The 27989-nt window shown below is 37.5% G+C and overlaps 1 protein-coding gene across 6 annotated transcripts; it reads left to right on the forward strand.

The window, feature by feature from the left end:
- Nucleotides 1-111: 111 nt before the first annotated feature.
- On the forward strand, nt 112-27989 carry adam15 (ADAM metallopeptidase domain 15). 6 transcript variants are annotated; one of them, XM_084089686.1, is made up of 26 exons: nt 112-740; nt 2666-2757; nt 9200-9276; nt 9350-9428; nt 9536-9612; nt 11759-11963; nt 12055-12120; nt 12666-12737; nt 14395-14564; nt 14661-14745; nt 14832-14980; nt 15067-15244; nt 16594-16686; nt 16779-16974; nt 17071-17179; nt 17406-17601; nt 18986-19063; nt 19160-19271; nt 19354-19501; nt 21985-22035; nt 22495-22603; nt 25185-25250; nt 25374-25454; nt 27280-27348; nt 27510-27664; nt 27786-27989. In XM_084089686.1, the coding sequence occupies exons 1-26, from the start codon at nt 566-568 to the stop codon at nt 27853-27855; spliced, it is 2958 nt and encodes a 985-aa protein (XP_083945812.1). In that variant the 5' UTR covers nt 112-565; the 3' UTR covers nt 27856-27989. The 6 variants fall into 6 exon arrangements, with proteins under 6 accessions (XP_083945812.1, XP_083945814.1, XP_083945813.1 ...); XM_084089688.1 differs by lacking the exon at nt 25374-25454; XM_084089687.1 differs by lacking the exon at nt 21985-22035.

Here is a 27989-nt window from a genome sequence, read left to right on the forward strand (position 1 = left end):
CTGTTTTAATTTCTATGGTTAAATAATAGTAGGCTACGCCCTTTATAGGATCTTTCATTATACCAGCTGTTGAAGAACCTATGCGTATAATCACCCTGCCCGGACAGCAAAGAGTTAACGTGACTGAGGAAATCCTATCTGGTTGGTCACACTGAGAAATGCGATTATACTGCCTCAGTTTAACACGGGCGGGCAAGCGGACGGACTGCGTACTATGCGATCCTTCTCATAGAGAAAGCTTATTCTACACGGTTACAGACGATTCCGCTGATCTCAAAACTAAACGAGCAAAATAGAGAAGCCATTATTATTGCTAGGACAGAACTGATGTTTTCAGCAGGATTTCGGCTGCCCCTGACAGAACCCACACTGGGCCGGGAACACGCTTTGAGAACGGACTGCAGTTCGGCGTCCAGCAGGTGAATGGCCAGGTGCTCGTTCACGTGTGGCGGATCCTCTGGCTGCTGGCCGTCTTAACGTGATTAACGTGCTGTTTTTAAGAACTGTGTCGATCCGCTACTCCACTTGAATTCAAAGAAGAGACCAATCAGTGCGTCACTGGACCATGAAGCACCACCATCAGTTGTTTAGATGTTTTTGGCGAACTCTCGTCACTCTTCTTCTGTTTGAAGGCACCCCTCTCATGATGTTTAGTGGGTCCCTCACTCTGACCCTAAACAAGGATGACAGCAGTTTCACACTGCAGCAGGACACGCGGATAACTCACTCCTCTCACAGTGGTATGGAATAGCTACTCCGCTTTAAATATTGCACTGAAGAAATGTGTTGCATCAAAAATTGCGTCCAAGCAGTTATTTAGAGGTTTTTGTGATGCACAGATTGCGCTCTATTCTATGTTTGTATTGCACAAAGTGTGTGTCATCATTACAATGTGTCCAGTCATTTACATGCCACTAACATTAACAGTCTCATATGAAGTTCAGGGCAACATTTTTTTTTTTTTTGGTGTGTTTAGCTGTTTATGCTAGTTTACATTTATAATTGATCAAACACACAAAAGGATCTTTAAATTATTAATATTCTTCACACTGATTTTAGCAGGCTATACTCTATCCTCTTTCAGTTTATTCACTATTGTTAAAAAGTACAGAGGGTGAAGAAACATGAAGAAAGAAAGATTTAGCCTACATTTATGCATTGCATACTATAGACGCTTATATGTGATTTGCATTCCATTTTATGGGATTCAGCGGATGAATTTGGTGGTGTTAGTGCCATGCTCTAGTGTTTGACCCATCACAGTCTACTTAGAGAAACACAGAGGACAGCAGCTATTTTAGTTAGTCTAGATAAGTCACAGGCTCTGTTATTTAAGAGCCTGCTCAGCAGACTGTCATTTACCCACCTAATCATAGACTCAATGTTTGTAAACTACTCAGAGTATAATGTAAGACTGTTGATTCTTGAAAATAATTGCAAACTTCAATCTGGGCTGCTGGAGAGGAAGCTCAAAAGCCATTCACATCCAAAATACTTGCTCATTCTCGTCAGGATTTCCATTTCTGACTTGTTTCCAAATAATTTGAACAGTTTGTTGAGAATGTTAGAACTATGTTGTCTCAGCAAGTTTGGTCATTTTTGGCTTGTTGTTTTCTGAGGCAGATTGACCGTATGCTTCTGATGGAGTTTAGAGGCCATGCAGTGCTGTAAATGTGTGTTCCAGCACAGCTGTCAGTCACGGACTAAACAACAGCTGCCCTCACAACACAGCTCACTCTTTTACTCGCTCACAGTGTGTTCCTTTTAGGAAACCTGCGCATTTGAGGAAAACCGTTCTGAATCTGATTATAACTAAAAAAACACCACAAAAATCTCATCAACACAACTTTAATTCTTTGCAAAAGAATAAAAATAAAATGGTGGATTGTTACACGACTGAAAGACAGATGGAACAATATTACTGGTCTGAAAAAAGAAAAGAAAAATAACTTTTGGCAATGTTAGCCAAATGAATAACCAGTAATCACCCAAGTATTTGGGTTGCATTGACAAAAATCAAAACACTTTTCTCTGTTTAACAAATTGAACCACCTGTCATTTTGCCTTATTTTCAGTAAACAATATGAAATTAATTTGCAGGGGAAACAAGCTTTTGAAATTGTCACACTGTAAAAAAAAAAGTTGCTGCCTTAAATTTTTAAGTACAATCAACTTGGACGTCAACAATCAACAATCATTTTCAACTTAAATTACATAATTAAACTGAAATTAGTTGAATCTTGTATAACATAAAGTTGAAAATTGCTTAAATTATTTTGATGATTTAAAGCAATGTAAAACATTTGTTGTCATAACTTATTGATCATAGAATTTTTAAGCTATCACAATAAATATATAAAATCAGATTTCTTTTGTAAAGGATGAATAGTTAAAGACTATAAGTTTTAATAATCATTCTAATGCTGTGAGAATAGAAAAGTCCACATTATAATGATAATGGTAATAACAAATGAACAACATGGTTGGAATCACTTTCAGAACAATCTTTTTCTAACTGATGAACAATAAAACATTATATATTAAATACTTTAGATGCGTAAAGCGATTTAAATTAACCAGGAAAATGTACACATTTTTGCACATGTGGGTGACGTTTCATAGGAAAATAGGTAGTTTATGAACTAAAGTTTATCTCTTTCTACAGTCACAAGACAGAGAGAGCTAAAGCCTCTAGTGAAGACAAGGCCATTTGCTGTGGTGGATGGAGTTAGGAGAAGCCTGAGTGAAGTTTTACAGGTAGGTTTTTGCTCCGTCTAATTAATAATTAATCACGCTAAAATAGCATGTTAAATTGACTAACATCACATCATAATTCATGCCTGTGTGGATAACATTCCTTGTTACTGGAACTGGTAATAAAGCGTGTGTGTGTGGACTGAGGAGTGGGGGAATTCAGCAGGACATGACTTCAGTTGCTCTCAGCTGCACAGGAAATGTCCGTCCCCATAATGTTGCCTCTAGTTCCTCTCCTCTCAGATCATACTTTATGTCAGGAAGTTTCCAACTGAATATGTCAACACACCTACATTCATCCTCCAGGACAGGACAGATATGGACACCAAACCCACCCCCTTCTCCTAACCTTTAATTACTCATTCGCTCTCTCATAATTTTTATTCTCTTTGTCACTTCTCTCAACAGTGTGATATAACAAATGATCCCTGGGTTACAAGCTGATTCATTTATTTTGTCATGCACAGTAAAGCAGCTCCTCTGTGCCTGGCTGAATCGCAGAAACCGAGGCAACGATGGTCTGTTTTTAGCATGTTTTCCCATCAAGAGGAAAGGCGGGTGATGGCTTGGGTGTGTGTGGATTTTTATGAATACAGTCTGTTGATTATAATCGGTGTCCTCAAACCATCCACCACCCACTAACTGGAGCTCATCTAAATCAGTACAGCAATTAGAAAGAGTTTTTATACAATATATGTGCCCCTGGATCACAAAACCAGTCACAAGTCACACGGGTATATTTGTGGCAATAGCCAATTAGTACATTGTATGGGTCAAAATTGTTCTTTTATGCCAAAAATCATTCGGATATTAAGTAAAGATCATGTTCCATGAAGATATTTTGTAAATTTCCTACCGTAAATATATAAAACATTTATTTTTGGGAGTGAATTCAGCACAATCTCGAACATAAATGGACAATTTTAAAGACGATTTTCTCAATGTTTAATTTTTTTTGCACTCTCAGATTCCAGATTTTTAAATAATTGTATCTCGGCCAAATATTGTCCTATCCTAACAAACCATACATCAATGGAACGCTTATTTATTCAGCTTTCATGTGATGTATAAATCTCAATTTAAAAAAATTGACCCACGTGACTGGTTTTGTGGTCCAGGGTCACATATTGTTTGAGTGCTAGTCTATAAATTCTACTCACATTTTAATGCAGTTTAACATGTAGTCATATGCCGCACAGCTTTATTTACATTCACATGCAATGAAAAATGGTGGCTACTAAGGTTAGGGACCAGGTTCAATTAAAAATGTACTGATACAAAATGATTGAAAGTGACTCTGAAAGTGTTCTCGCCACTACTGTAGTGTGAAACATACATTGCTACCAGTGAAGACTGATTCTCGAGCAAATTACTTTTATGAACCCTTTCTTTCAGCCCTTTCAGAAAGTCAGAAACATACTGGTGTGATAAGTGAAGGCCAATTACTGTGTTATTCTTGTTTTATACCCTGAAATAGCAAGAGTAGGCTGTGAAATCACACATGGAACTGTCTGAGCGGTGGGGTGTGGCTTAGACTTGCCATATCATAATTTTCACACCTGTGCAGTTGCTCAATATTTAGTTATTGCTTCAGATGCATGATATTTTAATTTGATAACAAACCGCTTATGCATCCGTGCTAAACTCTCATCTCGTATACAAAAAATCATTTTTAGGGGGTCCCTTGGCTTTTGAAGGCCCAAGGCCATTACCATTGCCTAATGGTAAATCCGCCTCTGTGAGTCGTTACATTTCAGAGAGTCAAAAATATACAGCACGACCAGTGAATTCTTATGAGAATGATGAGCCTCTTATGAGCCGGTTCTTTTTAGCAAATCACCACCACTTACAAATCAGCTGTATCAGTTTCATAATTAATCTGACTCACTTACTCAACCGCACATCTTTCATTTTATCATGTGCGACTCCATGATCCAAGAACTAATGCTGTAGTTAAAGATATACATTAAACAGTTTGTCGGTGGAATTGTGCAAAAAATAAAGGATAAATCAATTAAATGAACACCCTTATCATTAGAATAATTTTAGAAACATCTAGAAATTAGTAATAATAATAACCATATGAGCAGTTAAGGCCCATGCAAACAGTGATATCTGGCACAATCCTCATCCTCCACCCGTTCTCTCCTTCCCTTACGCACTCTTTTCTCAGTAAAAGTACCCCACCCAACATTCATCTGCTGCTGAGGTCATCGCGCTGCATACTGCATGTGCTCAGGGACATTACCTCAGACAGAAAGAGACGCTTATAAGAGAGGCCAGAGCAGAAGGCAATAACAGAATAGAGGGAAAAAGAGGAAACAGGAGAACGGATTGGCTGAGGCAGAGAGAGAGAAAGAGGGGAAAGAGAGAAGCAGATATGGGTATTCAGGGATGGAGTGGTTAAAGGGATAGTTCACCAAAAAGAAAGAAGAAAATTCTGTAATGATTTACTGTGATTTTGTTTCTTCTGGAGAACACAAATGGCTCATTTAATGCAATTAGCCTTGAAGAGGACGGATGGTTTAAAGCTTCAAAAAGCACCATAACAGTTTCAAAAAAGTGGTCCTGAAATTGTATTTTCCAAGTCTTTTGAATATCTAAATCAGTAAACAGATCATTCATACTGGTTTTATTAAAATATTTGACTCAAAAGAATAATTCGTTCACAAATTAGTCTTTTTTCGTGAACATATCAGAAAGAGCTAGGGCAGATATCATTATTTTCAGTAACAAGTTTTTCATGTTCCTCACAATGACTTTAAAGGGGTGGTATAATGCCCTTTTCACAAGATGTAAAATAAGTCTCTGATGTCCCCATAGTGTGTATGTGAAGTTTTAGCTCAAAATACCCCACAGATATTTTTATATAGCATGTTAATATTGTCACTTTTTGAGGGTGAGCAAAAACGCACCGTTTTCCTGTCTGTCCCTTTAAATGCAAATCCAGCACAGGGGGCGGAGCTACAACAGCTCGTTTCCTTTTACCTCACAAAGACATGCACTGAAAATTTCAAAAACTTTTAGCCTTTTATGTTCAAACCGGAGTCAGACAAAGATGGAGAGACTCAAGAAGAAGTGACAACATGTAGAATGCAACAGGACATTTCTGAATGTAATATAAATCACGTTCCCGGGGGAGGGGTTTATGTAAATTTTAGGGTTAGTGATGTCACTAACCCGGGAGGAATGTGATGTAGTCCCTACCAGCTGTTTGTTGTAGTCCCTAAAAAACGATTTCTTTAAAAGCAAATATCTTCCTTTGCTTTGAACTTTGAGCGTTGTAACTTAGCAGATGTTGTTTATGCTCAAACAACAACATTACACACTAACTAAAGTTAGAAAAGTTAAATCATAATCAACCACCCCTTTAAAAGACTTAATATGGTGCTTAACATGTCTTTTTTTGAAGCTTGAAAACCTGACTTTTCTCATTCATTGTAATTGTATGGAAAAATATACTAAATATCTCATTTGTTTTAGTAAAGAAAGACTCACATGAGATTGAGATGACATAAAGGAGAGTACATCATAACAATAATAACAACAGAAATGTTAATTCCGAGTCAAATATTCGGTAACACTACTTGAAGCCTTTATGCATAATGCATTATAAAGGTAGGCTTTTCGTTATGTACATTGCAATGCATTATATCTTTATATAAATAATTTGTCAATGTAAACAAACAATGTCTCCCTGAAAAAATCAAAATGCCTACCAGTTTTGTGGGTCCTGGCAGGACCACGCACGCATACACTCTTTTTCATCTTTGCCTCAGACACTAGTTTGACTTGCCCATGGTTGTTCAGAAACAAGCGATCCACCCATTTCCAGTGAATTGCAGTCTGTTCCCAGGAGTTCATAGTGAAAGCGCTCGCCAGAACCATCTGATAGTAATAAACATATAGCCTACAATAGACGTCTATGGTTATGAAGGAAACCTGAACAATGCTGGAACAGTATCTGATGGTTGAATGTGGGCTTCAGTTTTTGTGAATAGCCCAGAGGTTCGATCCTGGAAGAAAGTGTGTGTATGTATGGGTGTGTTGTGCAGTTTGGTAAATGACTAGATGTGGGAAAAAGAGTGATGCTCTTGTGATGTCAGTCTCAAGACCTTTTGATGAACCAAACTCCACAGTAGGGGTAAAGCTCAATGGCAAAAAGTATCCCAATCAACCTGAATTCACCCCTATAGGGCTTTTTTTTAAGAGGTTGGATGAGAGCTAAGAGAGCTTTAAGAGGTTTCACATTTTATCTTATGATTATGCAGGATTTGACAAAACTGTCTCGTACTTGAGACAGGAAATCAAGACTATTGCAATTTACTTATTTAAAGCAACACTAAGTAGGATTTTTTACCTTCAAATAATGTTTCCAAAATCGTTTCAGTGGTTCATCAAGTTGTGACAGGGTGAAAAGCACTTATGCCACCGCTTTGCGGTCCTTTATCTGGTATATCCACGCTATGTAAAATTGCCAGATCGGGTCGCGTTTCTGTAGTTCTAATGAGACATAAGAAAACTACAAATTTGACTTGCTTTACGGCAAGTGTTACTATTGCCGATACAGTAGGTGGAGCGTACTCGACAGTAGACTACAACTAAATGTAAGATACCTAGCCTTGTCTGTGGCCATTGTTGATTCCAAAGCCGGTGCAGCGAGCGTGCGCGTGCGACAGTAGGATGCGGTAGGCTAAATTATTTACGACAGCGGTAATGGACAATTCCGCTTCCAACCTGTAGGGCGACCGGCGTAACTTGGTGTTGCTTTAATACACATTCCTGGTATTTTTGTGCATAATTCCTTACTCCATGTTAAAGGTCTGTCGTCTTAACCTTTCATCAAAATATAATAACTTGCTCCACCTCTGCAGCTTTTCAGCTGACATCACATGTAGACAGAAATTAACGTTAACTAGTAACCGAACACCAACCGGCATTGTTTTAGGCTTGTAGGTGATGCAGCCAAATACTTGCCAACAGTATTTTAATGTCAGTTTACATCAATATAATAAGCTCACTGCAATAATAGGTGTGTTCGACTTGAAACAGCGCTGCGCAGACCAATCGGTGTATGACATCAAAGTACCGCGATAGTGATTAGAGAGCGTCTCCATATGCTTTTGAATTGCTCTCGCTGTACTTTGATGTCATACACCGATCGGTCTGCACAGCGCCGCTTCAAGTCAAATAACGATCATTTTAAAGTTTTAAAAAGAAACATCACAAGCTCTCAATTCAAATACCATTTCGATTCTGATTCATTTGAGTATTTAAGCCTATAATGTGCATATTTATTTTATATATGAAAGAAATGATCAGCTATTACTATAATTATTACGGAAAGCCTTCTAACTTGGTACATTGCATAAACAGATGTTAGAGTCCAGTTCAATTGCTTTTTTTTTTAAACAGATAATTTTTGAATGATTTATTAAAAGGGAGTTATTTGTTTCTTAAGCTGGACTGCATGGTTGCTCTGCATGCTTTTGAGAATTAAGAAAAATGGACTTCCAGAAAAATAGAGCGAACAGATGTTACCTTTACTTTTAAAGTGTGCTATGAGAGATGCCCGACTTGCTTTGACTGGCAGGGAAAGAGAGCAGCCAGTTAAACCTGTTCTGAATGGTCAGATAGACCTGATTTTATTGGCTGAGAGAAGGAGTGGTCAATAAAGTGAGCTGTTCCCATTAGCACATTGGAGAAAAGCAGGAAACGGTAGCAGAGGTGTAACAGGAAGCTGAGTGGCGTTTCACTTTTTCATCAGGCTGCTGAATGTGTGTGCGAGCCAAGGGGATGTGATAGAATGGCAGGAAAAGGTGCTTAGAATAGGAAGTGAGATGAGAGAAAGGCACAGAAAAAGTCTGGAGGAGGGGGAAGTCTGTTTATAGCCCAGTTCACCCTCTAAAATGAAGCTATTTTGTCCTCTCAGAGACCCCATCTTTTCTTCTGGTCATGTGCTGATGCAGTGATTCCAAACCACCGTGTGTATGGATACTTGGGAAGACGTTACATTGTTAAACCTATAAAACAGATATATAATTTTGGATAAATAATTTTCATAGCAGAATGTATGTCCATTTGTCCACTCACAATACTCACTGTTATTTTTTTTATTGTAAGAATAAATAATGCAATTACATAATTAAGTATGATGATTTGCATTAACTATTAATATGTAATTAATAATATTTTTTTCAAAGAAGGGATATTTGCCTTACTGATTTAGGGGCCAAAACATTTATAGAAATAAATAAAAATACTGATTCCTTTCCTTCACAAAGAAAACATGATCTTATCTGGACTGATCTGAATAAAGACATTTGTTTGTAACATTTGCTGAGTTGGAGCAGTAGGACTCATAAATAGGCTCATGAGTTTGTTATCTAACAAATACACTATTCCCGATATTCTTTATAACAATAAATTCTCTCATTCTCTCCAGAATGGTCACCCTGACAGATTGCAGTGTGGTTTACAAGTGGGAAGCAGCTTGTATATACTGGACCTGGAAAAAAACCAGTAAGTAATTTCCTGCGAGTCTAATTAGCAGCTAATGAAGATAAAATCATAATATATGGACATTTGTTTGCAGAGATCTTTTGCCAAAGCCGCCTAATGTGTTCTACTATCTGCCAAATGGAACTGGGGTATCCATGAAGGAGAGCCTAGTGGTGAGTGGAGTCCTTCATACACAAGCACATGTTTATTTCATTGCGCCTTTTGCAATGTTACTCTTATTGAAGCAACTTAATGTACGTTTTACCCGTTCCTTTATCAGACGCATTGCTACTATCACGGTTCAGTGCAAGGTTTCCCTCAGTCTCGCGTGGCTCTCAGCTCCTGCTCTGGGTTACGGTAATATTTGCTTTACTTTTTTCAAATATACAGATGTGTTTCTTGCAGTCAAATACCTCACTGACCACTTCCTTTGAGAGATTCTACTGAATTATGGTCATTGCTAAACTTTAAACAATGCTGTGGCTTAATTTATTAGTAAACTGTAAGACCAGCTTATATTTCAGAGGTCATGGGGTTGTTAGTTTGCCAGAAGGAGCATGAAAGCAATGAAAGTTTGAAAGCAATGGGGGAAATATGAGAAGGGAATCTGTATATTTTAACAGATTATCATTGACTGTTGACCTTAACCAGAATTATTAGTAGATTGTTTATGGGTTTGAGATCAGTTTTGTGATGTTATTATTAGTATCATATTAATTACCAAATTAACCACATACGCTACTGTTCAAAAGTTTGTGGTCGGTAAGATTTTATTTTTTTAAAGGGCTGCATTACTGTGATATACAGTAAAATAGTAGCCTAATATTGGGAAATATTACTACAATTCCAAATAAATGTTTTTTATTTTAGTACATTTTGGAGTGTAATTTATTCCTGTGATGCAAAGCTGAATTTTCAGCATCATTACTCCAGTCTTCAGTGTCACATGATCATTCTAATATGCTGATTTGCTGCTCAAGAAACATTTCTTATTATTATCAATGTTGAAAACAGCTGTGCTGCTTAATATTTATGTAAAAACGGTGATATGTTTTTAAAAAGGATCCTTTGATGAAGAAAGTTCAGTAAAAACAACATTTATTTTAAATAGAAATCTTTTGTGGCAATTTTAAGTTTTACTGTGACTTTTGGTCAATTTAATGCATAATTTATTTATTTTTATTTATTTCAATAAAAATCCCACTAACCGCCACTATTGAACTGCAATGTATTTATAGCCCATACGCAGAGCCGCCTTAACCTAATGTTAGGCCCCGGGGCTGAGAGGTTTTGTAGGCCCCCCATCCCCTCGATTTATAGAGTCTCATTTTAAAAAAGTGTAATAGCTTATCTAGGTAATCTACATCACAAAATGCATTAGTTTCTTTCGAGACCTACAACAGTGAGTTTTTTATATTGTTTTTCATTTTAATATTGTTATTAACATATCACTGAGCACATAAACACAAGAAACTTTATTTAACAGCCACACACTGCAACTAAATTTCAACTTTATGCAAATGAGAAGCGATTTTCGCGAGCGACAACCAATAGGAAAGAAGCCTTTCAATGGAGCTCAGCTCCCGTCACCGTCTCGAGTTCAGTGCAGGCAAGACAGAAGAGTTCAAGGGCGATTTCACTGTTTTATATGATTTGACTGTAACTAACCACAAACATGGATATAATAAAATGATGCATGGAAAAGAAACTTTCGACAGTCTCAGTGAGTTTAATTCATACATTTATAGTTCGAGTGTTGTAGTTTTATGATGCAAGTTTAGCACTGCTGCAGTTCATTTTACAGTTTCCCCTGCATTATGTTGACTATTAGGGACAAGAAAATTGATTATTTGTCAAATTCGGATGACGTTTTAGTAATTTATGACAGTATGAGTGAGTTTAATTTGTAGATTGATCGATCGTTAATCTAGTAAATTATTTAATCCACTGAACACTGCTGTGTGGTAATATAAAAACACTCCCAACAGCATACTGTTTCTTTTGAGCCTAATTCCTAGTCAAATTAAAATGATATAGTTGTATAATATCACTTGTAATGGTGTTTTGTATAAATGTGGCCAGACGAGCAATCTAAACGCCTCATTCGCGCCGCGGGACCTCTAGACGCGCATAAACGCGTCTTTGCATTGACTTAACATTGAAATCACTCGCGTCAGACGCTCTATTCGCGTTTGGTGTGAACGCACCATAACAATAACATTAGAGCGACAGCACTACCAACGCCCACAAGCGACTAGCGACAAAATCTGACAAGTTAAAACAATATGACCTTTTCAGCTCATCATGAACCTGAACATGGGAGGCCCCTGAACTTGGGAGGCCCCTGGGCTTCAGCCCAGGTAAGCCCGTGCATTAATGCGGCCTTGCCCATACATCTAATTTGAGTATACATTTATCATATGTTTGTAATTATCAGATGTGTGTGTGAACATCATGTTCAGTCTGTGTTAGTCAGTAATGACACTTCTTTTTCTCTCCACAGGGGAGTGATAGTCATTAACGCCACACTGAGCTTTGAGCTACATCCTGAGGAAGAAGAGCATGGAAAAGATGAGGAAGGGAGTGGAGAAATGGAAGGATGGCTACACGTGATCTACCCGACAAACTCGCAAACATCTGAGTCTAGAGACTGTGGATTGTCACACACCTTTATTCCTCCCATTCAGATCATCCCACACACACACAGGGTGAGCATGTGAGCTGTGTGCATATGTGTATTTATAGGTATGCATATTTATCTGATTGTTCTCATGATCCATTTCTGCTGTTGCGTGACAGAGTAAGAGAGACATTCTTTCAGAGACCAAATATATTGAGCTGGTGTTGGTGGCGGATCATAAGGAGGTAAGAGAGTAGAGGAATATCTTTCGAACACACACACACACACACACACAAACACACACACACACACACACACACACACACACACACACACACACACATGTCTGGTGCACTATCTTTGTGAGGACTCTCCATAGACGTAATGGTTTTTATACTGTACAAACTGTATATTCTATCCCCTTACACTGCCCCTACCCCTAAACCTACCCATCACAGGAGACATTCTGCATTTTTACATTTAAAAAAAAACTAATTCTGTATGATTTATAAGCTTTTGTACCCATGGGGACCTCAATTTAGGTCCCCACGGTGACACGAGTCCCCATGAGTCTGTGTGCATTCAGGTTTAAGTCCCCACCGGTGTAGAAAAACATGTCCACACATACACACACACACACACACACACACACAGTCATAAGACACTTACGCCCTCTACTGGTGAATATACTGTATCACATCTACTCTTAATTGGTTTACCTTACATATATCTGAATATTGAAGACTTCAGTTTTGAATCTGTTTCTGTTCTTTTTCTGTCTTCCTCACAGTATATTAATTATCAGAAGAATAATAAAACCATGATTTACCGCATGTTGGATGTGGCAAACCAAGTAGACTGGGTAAGTTTGATATCTAATTTAAATGTACATGTACTCTGGCAGTCAGAAGTTTGTGTTGGGTAAGATCTTTTTATGTTTTTGAAAGAAGTCTCTAATGCTCACCAAGGCTAGTGTACATTAATTTGATTTAAAAAAAAATGCTCAAAAATGTCTTATTAAATGATGAAAACAGTTGTGCTGCTTAATATTATTGTAGAAAATAATCATTTTTTTCAGGATTTGTTAATGAATAGAAAGTTGAAAGGAACCTTATCTATTTGAATTTGAAATCTTATTATTCTTATGAATTTGAAGAATATTATTTTTTTTACTGTCACTTTTGATCAATTTAATATTCCTTTGCTGAAGGAAAGTATTAATTTTGCTTTTAAAAAAAATCATACTGACCCCAAACTTTTGAACAGTAGTGTAAATATCAAAGCATGCGTTCAGAGCAGTACACACTGCATTGTAAACCTGGAAAACAGTTTCCAATACATTCAAAAAGTTTTAGAATTTAAAAACAATGTAAAATTGTTCATTGCAATTACATTTTTTGATATAAAGTGAATAAGAAATGTTTCAAATCTACTCTAATTGAGTAAGCAAATTTGTTGACATTGATCATGTGACTCTTTGTACAGAGGTTAAATGTGCCTGCTTCCATTATAGCACTTCAATTCTCAAATGATGCTGGAGAACATGATCCTCAGCTTTTACACAAGCTTGTGGAGTCCAGCTTGAGTGCTGCTCATAAAGTATTTATATATGAAAAAAAATCCATTTAATTAGAAAAATGCTAAATAGAAGGATTTCCACTAGTGGTCTTTTCGAATTTCACTATAACAGTGTTACTTTAGTATTATTTATTAACCCTTTAAACCTTACCCAGGTTTAGAAACTAAGCTTCAAAGCATCTAACCATTTTTGACTAACTCTTAACGGCTGCTGAGTAGTCTCTCTAAAACGGAGTGTACTGCCCGCGGGCGCCACCTAGCTACGAAAAAATGAATAATCATATTTTTCAAAACTACTGCCTTGATCAATACAAAATAGGTGTCATTTGAAATCTTAGAGTCTGAACTTAGAGTAGCCAATTTGATTAAGTCCTAAGTAGTGCTGAGTTATAAAAAATACTAATACATAATCAATGTATTAAATACTTTTTTGTACTACAGTGCTTAGCATAAGTGAACACACCCACGCTAAAGTTGACTAAAAAGAAGAATAAAAAAAATCATCTTTTGGAAATTTATCTTAATGTCTTAATTAAAAAAATGAGGAAAACTGCAACCTTTAAGGACACCAATTTTTTTTGTGAATGAATAATGTATCGTAAATAAATAAATGTTCTTCCTTAAAATACAGGGTGCAGACAGTCAGGATACCCTTATACAGTCAGGACACCCTTATGTTAAATTCCCATAGCCCCACATCATCACATACCCTTCACCATACCTAGAGATGGGGTACTTTCCATAGGATCATTTCTCAATGCAAATCAAACCAGCTATTAGGCTAACTGAAATAAAACCAAGCCTCTGTATTGATTCATGGTTCAGACATTGGTTCATGTCTGAGCACAGACAAATGGCATTTCAGCCCACCAAAACAGGCAGGTCGACTGCCTATATAGCCTTAGCCTCAGTCTAAATCTCTGCCTGGCCCTCTGTCTCAGTTCTACAGGCCACTGAATGTACGTGTGGCTCTGCTGGGTTTGGAGATCTGGAGTGACCAGGACAAGATTCAAGTGGATAAAAGCCCCACTGAAACTCTAAACCGCTTCCTGGATTGGAGGACCAGGGAGCTTCTACCACGACTGCGGCATGACAATGCACAGCTGATCATGTAGGTCGAGATTCCCAGAAAAATGTCCACAGTATGAACGGGTATTAATAGACAAGGAAATAATTCAGAATTGCGATATGTGCTTATATATGTTAGGGGTGAACCGTTTGATGGGACGACAGTCGGCATGGCGTCTCAGTCCTCCATGTGCTCAAAGGATCGGTCAGGAGGAGTGAATGTGGTGAGAGAAGTCATTGATTTAATCTTGGTCTTTATGCAATAAGTTAGATCTTGTTCTAGTATTCACCTGTGTTTCCTGTACTGTAGGATCACCTTGTGAGTGTGTTAGGTGTGGCATCAACGGTGGCTCATGAGTTGGGTCACAACCTGGGGATGAGTCACGATACGGCCGACAGGCGCTGCCAGTGCCAGAACGAGCCTCGGCTTGGGGGCTGCATCATGGAGCCCTCCACTGGGTGAGTGAAAAAATGTGTGTCTGTGATTTGATATTATATCGCTAGTGATAAATCATGCAGTATGAAATAAATGCTCCCATGTGCAGGTTTATGCCCGGTCAGCTCTTTAGCAGCTGCAGCGAACGGGATCTCTCTCTCAGTCTACTGCACGGTGGCGGTATGTGTCTGTTTAATGTGCCTCAGCCAGAGAGCCTTCTGGGAGGTCCGCGCTGCGGGAACCTGTATGTGGAGAAAGGAGAGGAGTGTGACTGCGGCCTGCTGGATGTAAGAAACCGCTTCCTGCCTATTGGTTCCTGGTTCTGCTTCATTTACCGGTGACTTATGACAGAGTGCATGTGACAACTTAAAGGGATAGTTCACTTTAAAATGAAAATTCTGTCATCATATACTCACCTTCATGTTGTTTCAAACCTGTATGATTTTCTTTCTTCTGCTGAACAGAAAGGAAGATATTTAGAAGAAGTTTCTGGGTCCCATTGACTTCCATAGTAGGAAAAAAATATACTATGGAAGTCAATGGGACCCAGAAACTGTCTGGTTACTGACATTCTTCTAAATATTTTCCTTTCTGTTCTGCAGAAGAAAGAAATTCATACAGGTTTGCAACAACATGAGGGTAAGTATATGATGACAGAATTTTCATTTTAAAGTGAACTATCCCTTTAAAGGAATATTTCATCTAAAAATGAACATTTACTTACCTTTATATTTTTATTTTATTTTATATTTTCTTCTGTGGGACAAAAATGTTACATTATTGTTTCAGAGCAGAAAGGAAGTCATAAAGGTTTGAGAAAATAATTGTAAAAAAAGAAAAAAGGGTGTACTATCTCTTTAAGCTGACAGCAAACATTACAGGCACAAATAATAAATCATCAGATGGGTTTAAATAATCACGATTCTATCTTCTACCGATTCACAAATCTTAAAAATCTAATTTTGAATGTTAGTTAATAACACAATGTTTTCAGAGCAAAAATGGCAGAACTGTACGAATTGATTGTACAGTAAGAGTTTTACATAAAAGATGATAATAATGCATTTAATAAGTTTAGAAAAATATTGAGACTCCCACCGCACGTTATCATCCAGAAATGAAAGATGCGGAAAAAACTGAAAAAAGTCAAAATGGTGACCCCAAGATTTGAATTAAATCAAATCAATAGATTTCAAATGATTCCCACCCCAATCATAATTTCTAGTATTGTAAAACAATAAAATGTTGTAATATACTCTTCACCTCTGTAATCTGCTTCCCATTTGTGTCTGTTCAGGAATGCAACGATCCTTGCTGCAATGCCAGCACATGTAACTGATTTATTTAAATAAGCTCCGAAAACAGCTCGTTTGGAAATTGTGGGATTTGTGAGGATTGAGGATTATATGTTTGTTAGGAGAATTTGCCTGCAGATAGTTTCGTTATCATCCAGAAATGAAAGACGCGGAAAAAACTGAAAAAAGTCAAAATGGTGACCCCAAGATTTGAATTAAATCAAATCAATAGATTTCAAATGATTCCCACCCCTAATCATAATTTCTAGTATTGTAAAACAATAAAATGTTGTAATATGCTCTTCACCTCTGTAATCTGCTTCCCATTTGTGTCTGTTCAGGAATGCAACGATCCTTGCTGCAATGCCAGCACATGTAAACTGGTTCCCGGGGCCCAGTGCTCTTCTGATGGCATCTGCTGTGAGAACTGCAAGGTTTGTAAGTTTGCTTATAAATAATTACTCACTTAGACATGTGCCGCTGATTCTACTCTCTCACTGCATCCCAATCATCTCTTTCCCCATAGTTGCGCGTGGCCGGGTCGGTGTGTCGGGGGCCGTTGGGAGAGTGTGATTTGCCAGAGTACTGCACCGGCACTTCCCCCTACTGTCCTCCCAATGTGTTTCTGCAGAATGGAGAGTCATGCAAGGACGATTCCTCCTACTGCTACAGCGGCGTGTGTGCCAGTCTGGACGAGCAGTGCCAAATGCTCTGGGGACCGAGTGAGTGTCACACACTCCACAATGATGATTCTGATAATTCTCAACTAGTGTCTAGATTTATTGTGGTTCGTTGTCTGTTCTCTCCGCCCCTCTAAGACTCCACCCACGCTCCACCTATCTGCTTCTCATCTGTGAACAAGCAGGGCAATAAGTACGGAAACTGTGGCCAGATGCCCAACGGATCCTACATCCCCTGTTTGAAAGGGTGAGGACTTGTAGCCTTGAATGAGATTTTTTTTAAGCACGGACATGATCATGATTGTTTCCTAAAATGTTTAGTATCCAGTAGTCCATTTGTGAAATCTTTTTTGCATTTATTTTATAAGCATAATTACTAACAAATTGTGCAAAAAAACTCTGCAGGAATTACATTGCATTTTATGAAGATATGGCTATAATCTTTGTTTTAAAATGTGCTCTATTTTGCTAAGGGATGTGCACTGTGGTAGGATCCAGTGTCAGGGTGGAAGTGAACGTCCCCTGCTGGGCTCCAACGCTGAGATTCTGACCACAACAGTCATACTGAACCAGAGTGACTTTACCTGCCGGGGGACCTATTTTAATCTGGGTGATGATGTTTCTGACCCAGCCATGGTGTCCCAGGGGACGACCTGTGGGCCCAACAAGGTGAGTCTCCATAAAATGTGTACTTTTTTAGGATTGTTAATTTAATACATTTAATACAGGTTTAGTGGGTTAAAAAATTTTTTTTAAACAATGTGATAAAAAATTTGAGATTTTCTTACACTAGAATCTGTGTATCATTCGTTCAGTCATTTTTTTATTTAATATTGAAAGTAGAAAAATTAGAAAACTGTTCCTTTTTCGATTTTTAATTTTTTCCAAAAAAACGAAACACAAGAATTCAGCTTTAGTTTTCGTTTTTCGTTCTGAGGTAGAAAAATTATTAAACAGAAACGCCCCTTTCCTCTGATTTGTCAGCCGAAGATCAAACTGTCCCGTCATCACTTCTTCCTCAGTTCTGCACTGCAGAAAAGAGTCCTCCGTTGTGCGGATTCTTAACGCGTTTATTGCAACTTTTTCATCCTTTTTCCATCAACCGGACTAACGAATGGCTCGACACAAGCCGTACTGGGGAATAGACTAGACAGGGCTTTCTTCTTTGTCGACCAGAGTTCTCAAGTGCCAGAGGTTTGCTATTTTCCTATTTTCCGAACTGTAAAGTCACTTTTTTTTTTTTTTAGCATGAACCACGCTGTGTTTTATTCCTAAGTGACTATATAATGCATTTTACTTAAAATAATCTAAATGTTGACTTTGAAAAGTAGGCACGTCAGAAGGCTATTCACTCTATTTTGGTTCATTTTTGGTGTGCGCCAGAAAGATGTTCAAGGAGACTGAGACGCACTAAAGCAGAATATTCCAGCTGTTTATTAATTTTTCTACCTCAGAACGAAAACTAAAGCTGAATTCTTGTTTTTCGTTTTTTGGGAAAAAATGAAAAATCAAAAAAGGAACTGTTTTCTCATTTTTCTACTTTCAATATTAAATAAAAAAACGACTGAACGAATGATGCACGGATTCACTAGCGATTTATATATATTCATTTTCATTAAGGATCTTAAAAGTAACTGTAAAGAATTTTACATTGTTGGAAACAAATTCTGTTTCAAATAAACGCTGTTCTTTTGAACTTTCTATTCATCAAAAAATCCTGAAAAAATCTGTAAAAATATTAAGCAGCACAACTGTTTCTTGAGCTTCAAATCGGCAGAATGCTGATAGAATGATTTCTGAAGGATCATGTGACACTGAAGACTGGAGTAATGGCTGCTGGAAAATCACCTTTGCCATCACAGAAATAAATTACATTTCAAAAAAATATTCAAATACAAACAATTATTTTAAATTGTAATAATATTTGATAATATTAAATAATATATAGATATCTATTTATGTCCTAGTAAAAATAATTTCAAAAAAAATATTTAAAATTGATTAAAAATTAAATTTATCAAATGTTTGATTTATTGTAACATTGTATTCTCAGGCATGTGTGGACCAACGATGCAGGGACGTGTCCATGTTTGGTGTTGAAGAATGTCGAAGGAAGTGCAATGGCCATGGGGTGAGGAGGGGGAGGGGAGGAGCAGACAAAGAGGGATGAGTCACTTAAACTTGCAGTTTCACTTTTTCCTTCTCTATTTTGTCTTTGTATATGTAGGTGTGTAACAGTAATAAGAATTGTCACTGTGCTGAGGGCTGGGCTCCTCCTGACTGCAGATACTCTGGAAGCGGAGGGAGTGTGGACAGCGGCCCTGCTCGAGAGCCCAGAGGTACTATACACACACACTACCACATCATTACATTGATTACATTGCCGTTCTAGTGTTTAGCCTCATTTTTGTCTGTATACAGATTCAGATCCTGCGCGGGTGGCTCTTCTGGTCATTTTCCTGTTTGTGTTTCCGGTCTCACTGCTGTTTGTCGCACTCCGCTTCCCCCGCTGTCGACGAGGTCTTGTTTACCTCGGCCACACCCCCTTCAGCAAGACCCGACAGAGCCGGTGAGACTGATCAAAAGACACAGGGACAGAAAGATGACATACATTACTGATGCAATTTATCTCACTTTACTGTGTACGACCGAAATGATTAATTGAGGGTCAATATCATGAGATATAATAATTATAACAATTTATTAAATAGTACATTAAAAATTCAATTTATTTTCAAATTTGCCTTGATCTTTTGACATATTAGAGGTCTCATTACCATTAAATTACCATCCTGCAAGTTACAGAGCTTAAAACATCCTAGTCATTATAAACAAAGGATTTATTTAAATAAGCTCCGAAAACAGCTCGTTTGGAAATTGTGGGATTTGTGAGGATTGAGGATTATATGTTTGTTAGGAGAATTTGCCTGCAGATAGTTTTGTAAATGAGGCAAAGTGTAATGGAGAGTTTACAAAGAAACGTTTGTTTAAGATGAAGCAGTCAGTTATATTGGATCTGATAGCAGCTGCATTGCAAACCATAAGATATTTCATAATGCTTTGTCTGTAAATGACGGTCTTATATATATATATAATGTTTTCAAAAAACATACTCACATGCAATAGCGAGTGGACATTGATACTGTTTCCTATGCAATGACTTTAGCCAATCATAACAGTGACCGTTTACTGACAAGCCTTAAAGGAGCCGCCCCTTAAAAACAAATCATTTCGGAATGAGGGTTGAAAATAACCATTTTTCCACATATATATTTGTTTGTTTGTTTTTTGTGCAAAAAAACTTTATTAACATTATAAGTAGTGTTGCACGGTGTACCGATACTTCAAAAGTATCGCGATACTCGGAAATTAAAAACGTCACGATACCTAAATTTATCAGTATCGATACTTAAAAAAAAAAAAAAAAACGCCTCCCTATGGACGTCTGTGTTTTTTTCCTGACGCATGCAGCAAAGAACCTGCCGCTGTCAGTGTCATGTGACAAAACACTACAGTGAGATGGCTGCATGTGCGAGCACAAGTGGTCCACGACTCGTAGAAAAAGATGACGCGAGGAGTGTCATATGGAAGTACGTTGCCTACCTTGCTCTGTTGCACGGTGCACCGATACTTCAAAAGTAAATCGGAAATTAAAAACGTCACGATTCCTTAATTTATTAGTATAGATACTTCTAAGAATGACCGCGTTCCAGATGGCCGGCGACACACTGGCTGCGTGTCGTGTCCGTTTTTATTTCGGCTCCTATGTTAACTGCCTGCGTGACACACGTGTCTGGGTGCAGCTCGAGACGCGCGGAAAACGCGTGCATGCTAGAAATAGAACCGACGCCTATTTTTCACGCGACACGCAAGCGTGTTGGAAGCGTTTCCAGGCAAAATAGAATAGGAAAAGATGTTTCTATGTCATTTTGACACGAATACATATTAATAAATGACATTTTGATGTTTGAAAGTTTTGACATAAATACAATATAAATGTAATTTAAAAAAATATTATCGATTTTCAAATATTGCACCTCTTAATACAGAATGAATTATTCTGTAGCCTATTTTGCCGTCAACACTGCCGACGTTGTCTTTGCTGCTATATATTTATTTTTAACATGAAGTATAGGCCTTCCACAACTCTCTCCCCACATGTCAAATATATCACCAATGAGGCTTATCATATGTTACCAATATTAAACATTGTTTAATATAATCGCTGTTCATATTTTTATTCAAAGTTCAGAATCAAGATAAAGCTCTTATGTTTCTTATGATAAATGAGATAATGCTGCTAAATTTATAAAAAACTTTACCTTGAATGTCATTGCTCTAATTTATTTTTTATATTTTGATATTTCATATTTTGTTCAAATGTTTAATATATCTGCTGTTCATATGTTCATTTATTAGTGTGTTATATGATTAGAATATTGTCCCGGTTTTAAAATAAAGCACAGCAATGATATTTGAGAGTGTTTCTCCCTTTTCAGGAAAAGTATCGAAAAAGTATCGAAATCGCAATACTTGACTTGGTATCGGTATCGAAACAATAATTTTGGTATCGTGACAACACTAATTATAAGTGAACTTCAAGGAACATACTGTATACAAAAAAAATCCATGTCATGACCCCTTTAATATTACTTGATGGTTACACCATAAAAGTCATTATATTGACTTTTCTTAAAAACTGTATAAAGGTTTTTTAAAAACAAATGAAACCAACATACATACAATTAGTCCATTTCTAACAATTTGGGTGTTTTAAACTAGATTATAAAAAGATTTTTCCTTTTTTTTTGTTGTAGACACTTATTTGTCATTGACCCTTGGAAAAAAATGATCACACCATCATTGTAATTCGATAAACCCACCTCTATCAGCATAGTGTAAAAAACACTGGTGACATAAAAACAACAGCCAGCCAGAAATGACAACCTGAAGTGTTAATATGAGATAAAAGAGAAGATCCTTCATAAGAGTCATAGATCATATGATAAATTGTTAATGATAATGTTTTACTGTGTTTTACCCATGATGCAGTGGGGTCTCGGTGTCCTATATTGAATACTGTGTGAAGGAGGAAAACTGGAGGTATCTGTGAATGTTGTGCTTCAGTTTGTTAGCCGTAGCTATACTTGGTTAAACATTAGTTGAACATTTGTCTCTCACCAGCAAGGGCTTTGAATGGCAGTGAAAAACTGAATATAAAACTGGGCTTAACATTGGCTGTCATTGACAAGCTCCTCTCTGGTGTGTTGTGGAACTTCCAGCAAAATAGTCACAATGAAGAGTTTCATAAATTTCTTTAACACACCAGAGGTCCGTGTTGCTGGAAGAAAAAATGTTTGTTTAGTCTCAAGTGTTAAGTGTCTCCCTGCTAGCTGTCTTTCCCACACAGTTCTCCAGTTCCCTATTACACAACAGTACTGGTGTATTTGAAGTAGATTTATATAGTGAGATAAAATTGATCACCAACAATGTTCTCATCGAGTGTCTAAAAAAATGTATGAATGTGTGTAATATTGTGTATATATTGTGTTTTCCTCACAGAACTCCTGCCATGGAGCTAGCAAATGCTCGAAATGGAGATCAGGTGCAACCGCTCAGGTACCAGTGGCCCCCCCAGAGCGACATCCCTCTCACCCAGGCTATCAGCAAGGTACAGTAAATCTGCTCTACAGAAAAACAGTGCTGCTCCCGAGCATCTGGCCCATTCGATGATACGATTACTGGAGCTTGATCTCCTATAATGTGGTGTAGGGTTACTGAGAGTCAGAAGTAGAGAAATTAGCCCCCAGTGAGGGTGACTATGTCCAGAGAGGAAATAATATCCGAGCAAGCTGCTGGTAGCTGGTGATCATGCACAGTGAAATGTATTATAGTATGTATACTGGTTCCGAAAAAACACACAGTGGTACCTAAAAAAAAAATGATCATTTAGTGCCGTGTGATGAAGATTTTGACAAACACTACCACTGTAAGTTTGGGGTCAGTCATTTTTGAAATCTTTTTGAAAGTAGTATCTTATGCTCACAAAGGCTGTATTTATATGATCAAAAATACAGTAAATAAAAAGTAATATTATGAAATATTATTACAATTTAAAATAACTGTTTTGTATTTGAATACATTTTAAAATGTCAGTTATGGTTGTGATGGCAAAGCTGAATGTTCAGCAGCCATTACTCCAGTCTCAAGAAACATTTCTTGTTAATATCAATGTTGAAAACAGTTCTTCTGCGTAAAACTAAATAAACTTTTTCTGAACAAAAAGTTCAAAAGAACAGACTTTGAAATTGAAATCTGAAATCAACTGAATGCGTCATTGCTGAATAAAAGTACTGACCAAACTTTTCTATGGTAGTGTAAATTCTGTAATTTATCTATAAATCAAATGAAATAATAGCAAAAGAAATGAACTGTTGAACCCAACACTTTAAAACAAAAAGATTTAAACCTCAAAATGTTTAACTAATGAACTGGTAAAATAAGTGAATATAAGGTAAATAATATTTGTCATTATTAAATCTATTATATGAATATATTTATAGCCCTAGTCTCATTTCATCAGTTGCCCAAGCCTGTTTAATTGTTGCCTCAGGTACAGATATAGTATCAGTGCTGAGATAACAAAGCTAGTATTATATCAAAGCCAAAATTCTGGATTTGTTCCAGCTCTAGAATGTATGCAATGGTCCTTTGTGGTAGATTATTAACAGAGGCAAATTCCTAGTTAAAGGCACAATATGTAAGTTTTCGCCGCCAGATTTCGCATTTTCAAAACAATAACAAAGAGAGTGGAACGATGGGAGATGTTGTTTTCCCCATCCAGAGATGTATGGAATTCACGAATCATGTTCACGGATGAGGTAATGAATTAGTTTTTGTATTACCTGTACGTTTGATCACACTATTTTACGTCATAATAATGAATTAGCTACAAGGAACGTGCAATGTAATGCTATATTAGCCTGTTACTGATATGTAACTATTTGTCAAATGATTTGGTGGGTTAATGCTGCACAGTTTTACGTGTTTAAAACAATCATACTAAAAGTACATTGTATGTACAAGTAATGGCTAAATTTTTTTGTGCAACACATACTGTTTTTTCATTTCACTGCCATAGACTTGGTCACCAGACTTGATTATAAGTGTTACTGACGTACAAAGAAAGTGCAGTATAACTGTATGTGTACAATAATTAATATATATTTGCTTACCTGTCTATTAAAACACACGCGAGAGGAGTCTCTGTCAAGTCCAAGTTTGTCGTGAAGCTCTCTCCATCTTGAAAACGCCACACTGATATTGATCATTGTTTTATTTCTCCATTTGTCCCAAAGCCTGCTTGCCTCGTTTGATCTATGTTTACTTTTTTTGGATTTTCTTTACTCGCCAATAAATAATTGTGATGCATGATGACTGAATGACACAACAGCGGCGTGCTAGATTCTGTGTCATAGATGTCTCATTAGTGGCTTATGGAATCTATGTATATATACACAGTGGTTAAAGTGGGATTTGGCAGGTGGAGGAACCCTCAAATTTTGTGTAGGTGCAACAGGGAAAAATGACTCACCGTGGGACAACATATTGAGTATTGGGGTATAGCAATACTTTTTGGGACAAGAGTGTCACTGTGGCACCAAGTATCACAATACTTATTTACTTGATATTTTAATGGTTTTATTTTGGTCCATCTACATCTACACTGATATGATGACGATATAAAAATATATCACACTGTGCAAGTGGTTTTTGGATATTTTATTATAAAAATCCTACATATTGTGCCTTTAAGGAGAACCATTGAAAGGTCAAGGAAACCTACTGAGGGGTGAGACCTACTGAGGGGTACCAAAAGGGGTCTGGTTGACTCTTTCATCAATCCACTGAAAAAGATCTGATGAATGATAAAAAAATGTGCTTGATGCAGTAAAACCAAAGGCCAAATGCTTTTGGTGACTGTTTGTAACACATATGTTGCTCCTCCGTCGAACCTTCCCTGCATGAATTTTTGTTCCTACACAAACTGCAAAAATATCTTACAGTAACTAGTTAACTGAAGCTCCAGTCTCCTTTGCTTCTGCTGCCATCTTAACAATACCAGACATTTTTTTTCTTGGCTTACTGTTATACCTAAAACAGCTAACCAGCTTTTCTTATTATAACGTGCATGTACTGTGAAAGTTCACTCCCTCTCTACTACCCCCTCCACAACACTTTTGTCTTGTTAGGTCCAGCAAAGGCCTGCTCCTCCAACTAAACCTCTTCCACCTGATCCTGTCTCTAAACCCGCTCAGGTAAATCTCATCATGCTCACCAAGCTTGTGAGGAATAGAAACGTATAGAGCTGATCTGGTGGATGTAGCGGTGTGTTATAAATACAAACCATTACTGTTTTATTGCTCTTTCTGGTTCTTCAGTTGGCAGGGCATTGGCCCGCCCCTCCCACCAAACCCCTCCCTCCTGACCCTGCCCCCTCAGAGAGCAAGATGCAGTGCAAGGTAGAGGGAGCACTTGCTGCTGTAGCTGCCATGTTTAACTGTCTGTTATTTTGTCTTGACCCAAAGTGTCTACCTTTAGAAACTCACTCCATGTTCCTAGTCGTGGTCCAAGTCTTTGTGTGGTTTTGCATGTGGAGTTGTGCTTGTGTCCCTGTCATTTGGGTTTAACAGTGAGATGTTGGTGTTTTGTGCATGTGGATGGGCTGATGGTTCCTCTGGAGTAAATGGAGTGTGTAGAGATCAGACTGAGGGAGAGCATATAATCTGGAATATTTTCAACTATCACCAAGAAAAAGTTTCATCAACATCTAATTCATCATAACATACATCCTAGTACTATTTCTAGTAATAAAATTGAGTTCAGTTGACTTGAATGCTAATGCTTAATATCTTTAGAATAATATCTAAATAATAATACATTTTTTCCACATTTTTCACACAACCACAATAGACAGTATCACAATAGACACAATTTTCTGTATGTGATGCATTAATATTCATTTGTAATTCATCCTGTTTAATACCCCCCCCCCCCCCCCCCCCCCAAATGATTATTAATAAATCACGTACAAAATTATCTGCTCCTGTAGAGTTATTATCTCACCAATATTAGTTATAATAATCCACCAACACTAGAAGCAATGACTTCTTGTAGTTATTTATAAATGTTTCAAGCACTTTTTCACACCTGAAGATAGATTAATTGAAACTTTGAATATCAAAGATATAATATATATATATATATATATTTTTTTTTTTTTTTCAATTGTAGTCTTTTAAAAACGCATCTGAAATACTAAACTAAGTGCAATTTAGAGTTGTCAAAAATAAAGATTTTTTCTATATATATCGAACTGAATCACTTCTAATACTCATTTTCCGTAGAATAGATACACGATACCAGCTGCGTTTTCTCGCACTCTCATCTCTCTCATTTCTCAGACAGCGAGTTGACACAAAAACCCGCCGGATCCCTTTAATCACTTGTTTCCTTTGTTCCGGGTGAATATTGTTGGTGCCCAGCATTGTTGTGCGTATTACGCATAATTTTGCTCATTCTGGCAGATTTTGTGCTCCCACCCAAAGTGCGCGCACATAAAGCCGCCTCTCAGTACTAAATTGAGTCCTTTTGCGCTGCTTATTGCGCTTAAACAGTCAAATACACACAAAATAATTTCAAAATGCTGGTCTTGGCAAGTATTCACGTAAACACAGTCAGTTATGTTTTAAGTGAACATCTTTGCATCAGGTCTTAAAGTGACAGCAGCCTAATAAACCTGCTGCCAAATTATGATAATAGATGATAATATAAAAAATATCTATATGGTTTTCTCTAGTTAATATCTATAGTTTTTCCCATTGTATCGATGTCAAAATTGTGGCCAGTGAAAATTCTGAGTGGCTAGTATCTTTGAGAAAAAAGTTAATGTCAGTCCCTAAATACTTACTAAGCATTGTGTACTAGCATTATGTAAGAATAGGTGATGGTGGCAAAACATCATAGTGCTGTAAACAGGTCTTTGCCCCCCTTCCCTCCCCCCATCAAAATTTATGAGTTTGTATATGCTTTATCTCTCCCAGTCTCTCTGCAAGGTGAAAACTGAAATATTTGAGCAGCATCTTGCTGGAATGAATCAGAGGAATCAGTTGTGCAGTGCATGGCCTGTGATTCAGTCCGGTCTCAGATAAATTATTCTCGCGATCAAGGGGAAATCATGATGGAATAGTTTGATTCCCAATGATTTGAAAAATTGTACAAGAAGTTAGTCTCACTGAGCACCTGCTTTTCTCTGTCACATGGCTGCATCTGCGACTGTACATCTAGCCCACAGGAACGCGACCGGCTGCACCAAGCAAGCCCCTCCCTCCTGACCCTGTCCTCTCTACCCGACAGGTATCACCACAGGCGTGTAAAGTGTAGCCCTCTATTAACAACACTAATGTGCTCTTGTATCTAATTATCTCAGAGCAGTGCAATTTTGAACTAATAAATTGCAAATTTAACCTATAAGACAAAAGTCCATACTGACTCTGTATCACCTCGTCCTGTTTCAGAACCCTGTTCCTCCCAAACCTCCGGTTCCCAAGAAACCACTGCCTGTGGATCCTTCACCCCACCCTCCTCCATCCCCACTGCTGGGACATTCAGGATCTGCTGCATCTTCATCAATTTACTCGCGTAACCCTGTGTCAGCTGCTGCTCCTGCCAGGTGAGAGCACTTCATGCTTTTTTCATTTTCATGCAAATGAATAAAGTTCAACAGGCAATGGAGTAAAACATTGTCTTTGGGAAAAAGTGTAATCTGATAAAAGTCTTATTTATATGTACAGACCTGCTCCTCATCCACCTTTACGGAGACAGCAGTACCACGGGAAACCCCATGCTCCTCACCCAGTATAGTCAGGAAGGAAACACTGGCCTGGCTGCAAATTTCTGGACTGTCATTCTGGACTTTTTTTCTCAGTATTTTGTCTGGTTTTCCCAAAAATAATATCTGAGTTTCTATAAAACGAGATATATTTGAGAATAAAAAT

Source organism: Abramis brama, assembly GCF_963993115.1.
Source record: "Abramis brama genome assembly, chromosome: 17".
In the NCBI taxonomy this organism is placed as follows: domain Eukaryota; kingdom Metazoa; phylum Chordata; class Actinopteri; order Cypriniformes; family Leuciscidae; genus Abramis; species Abramis brama.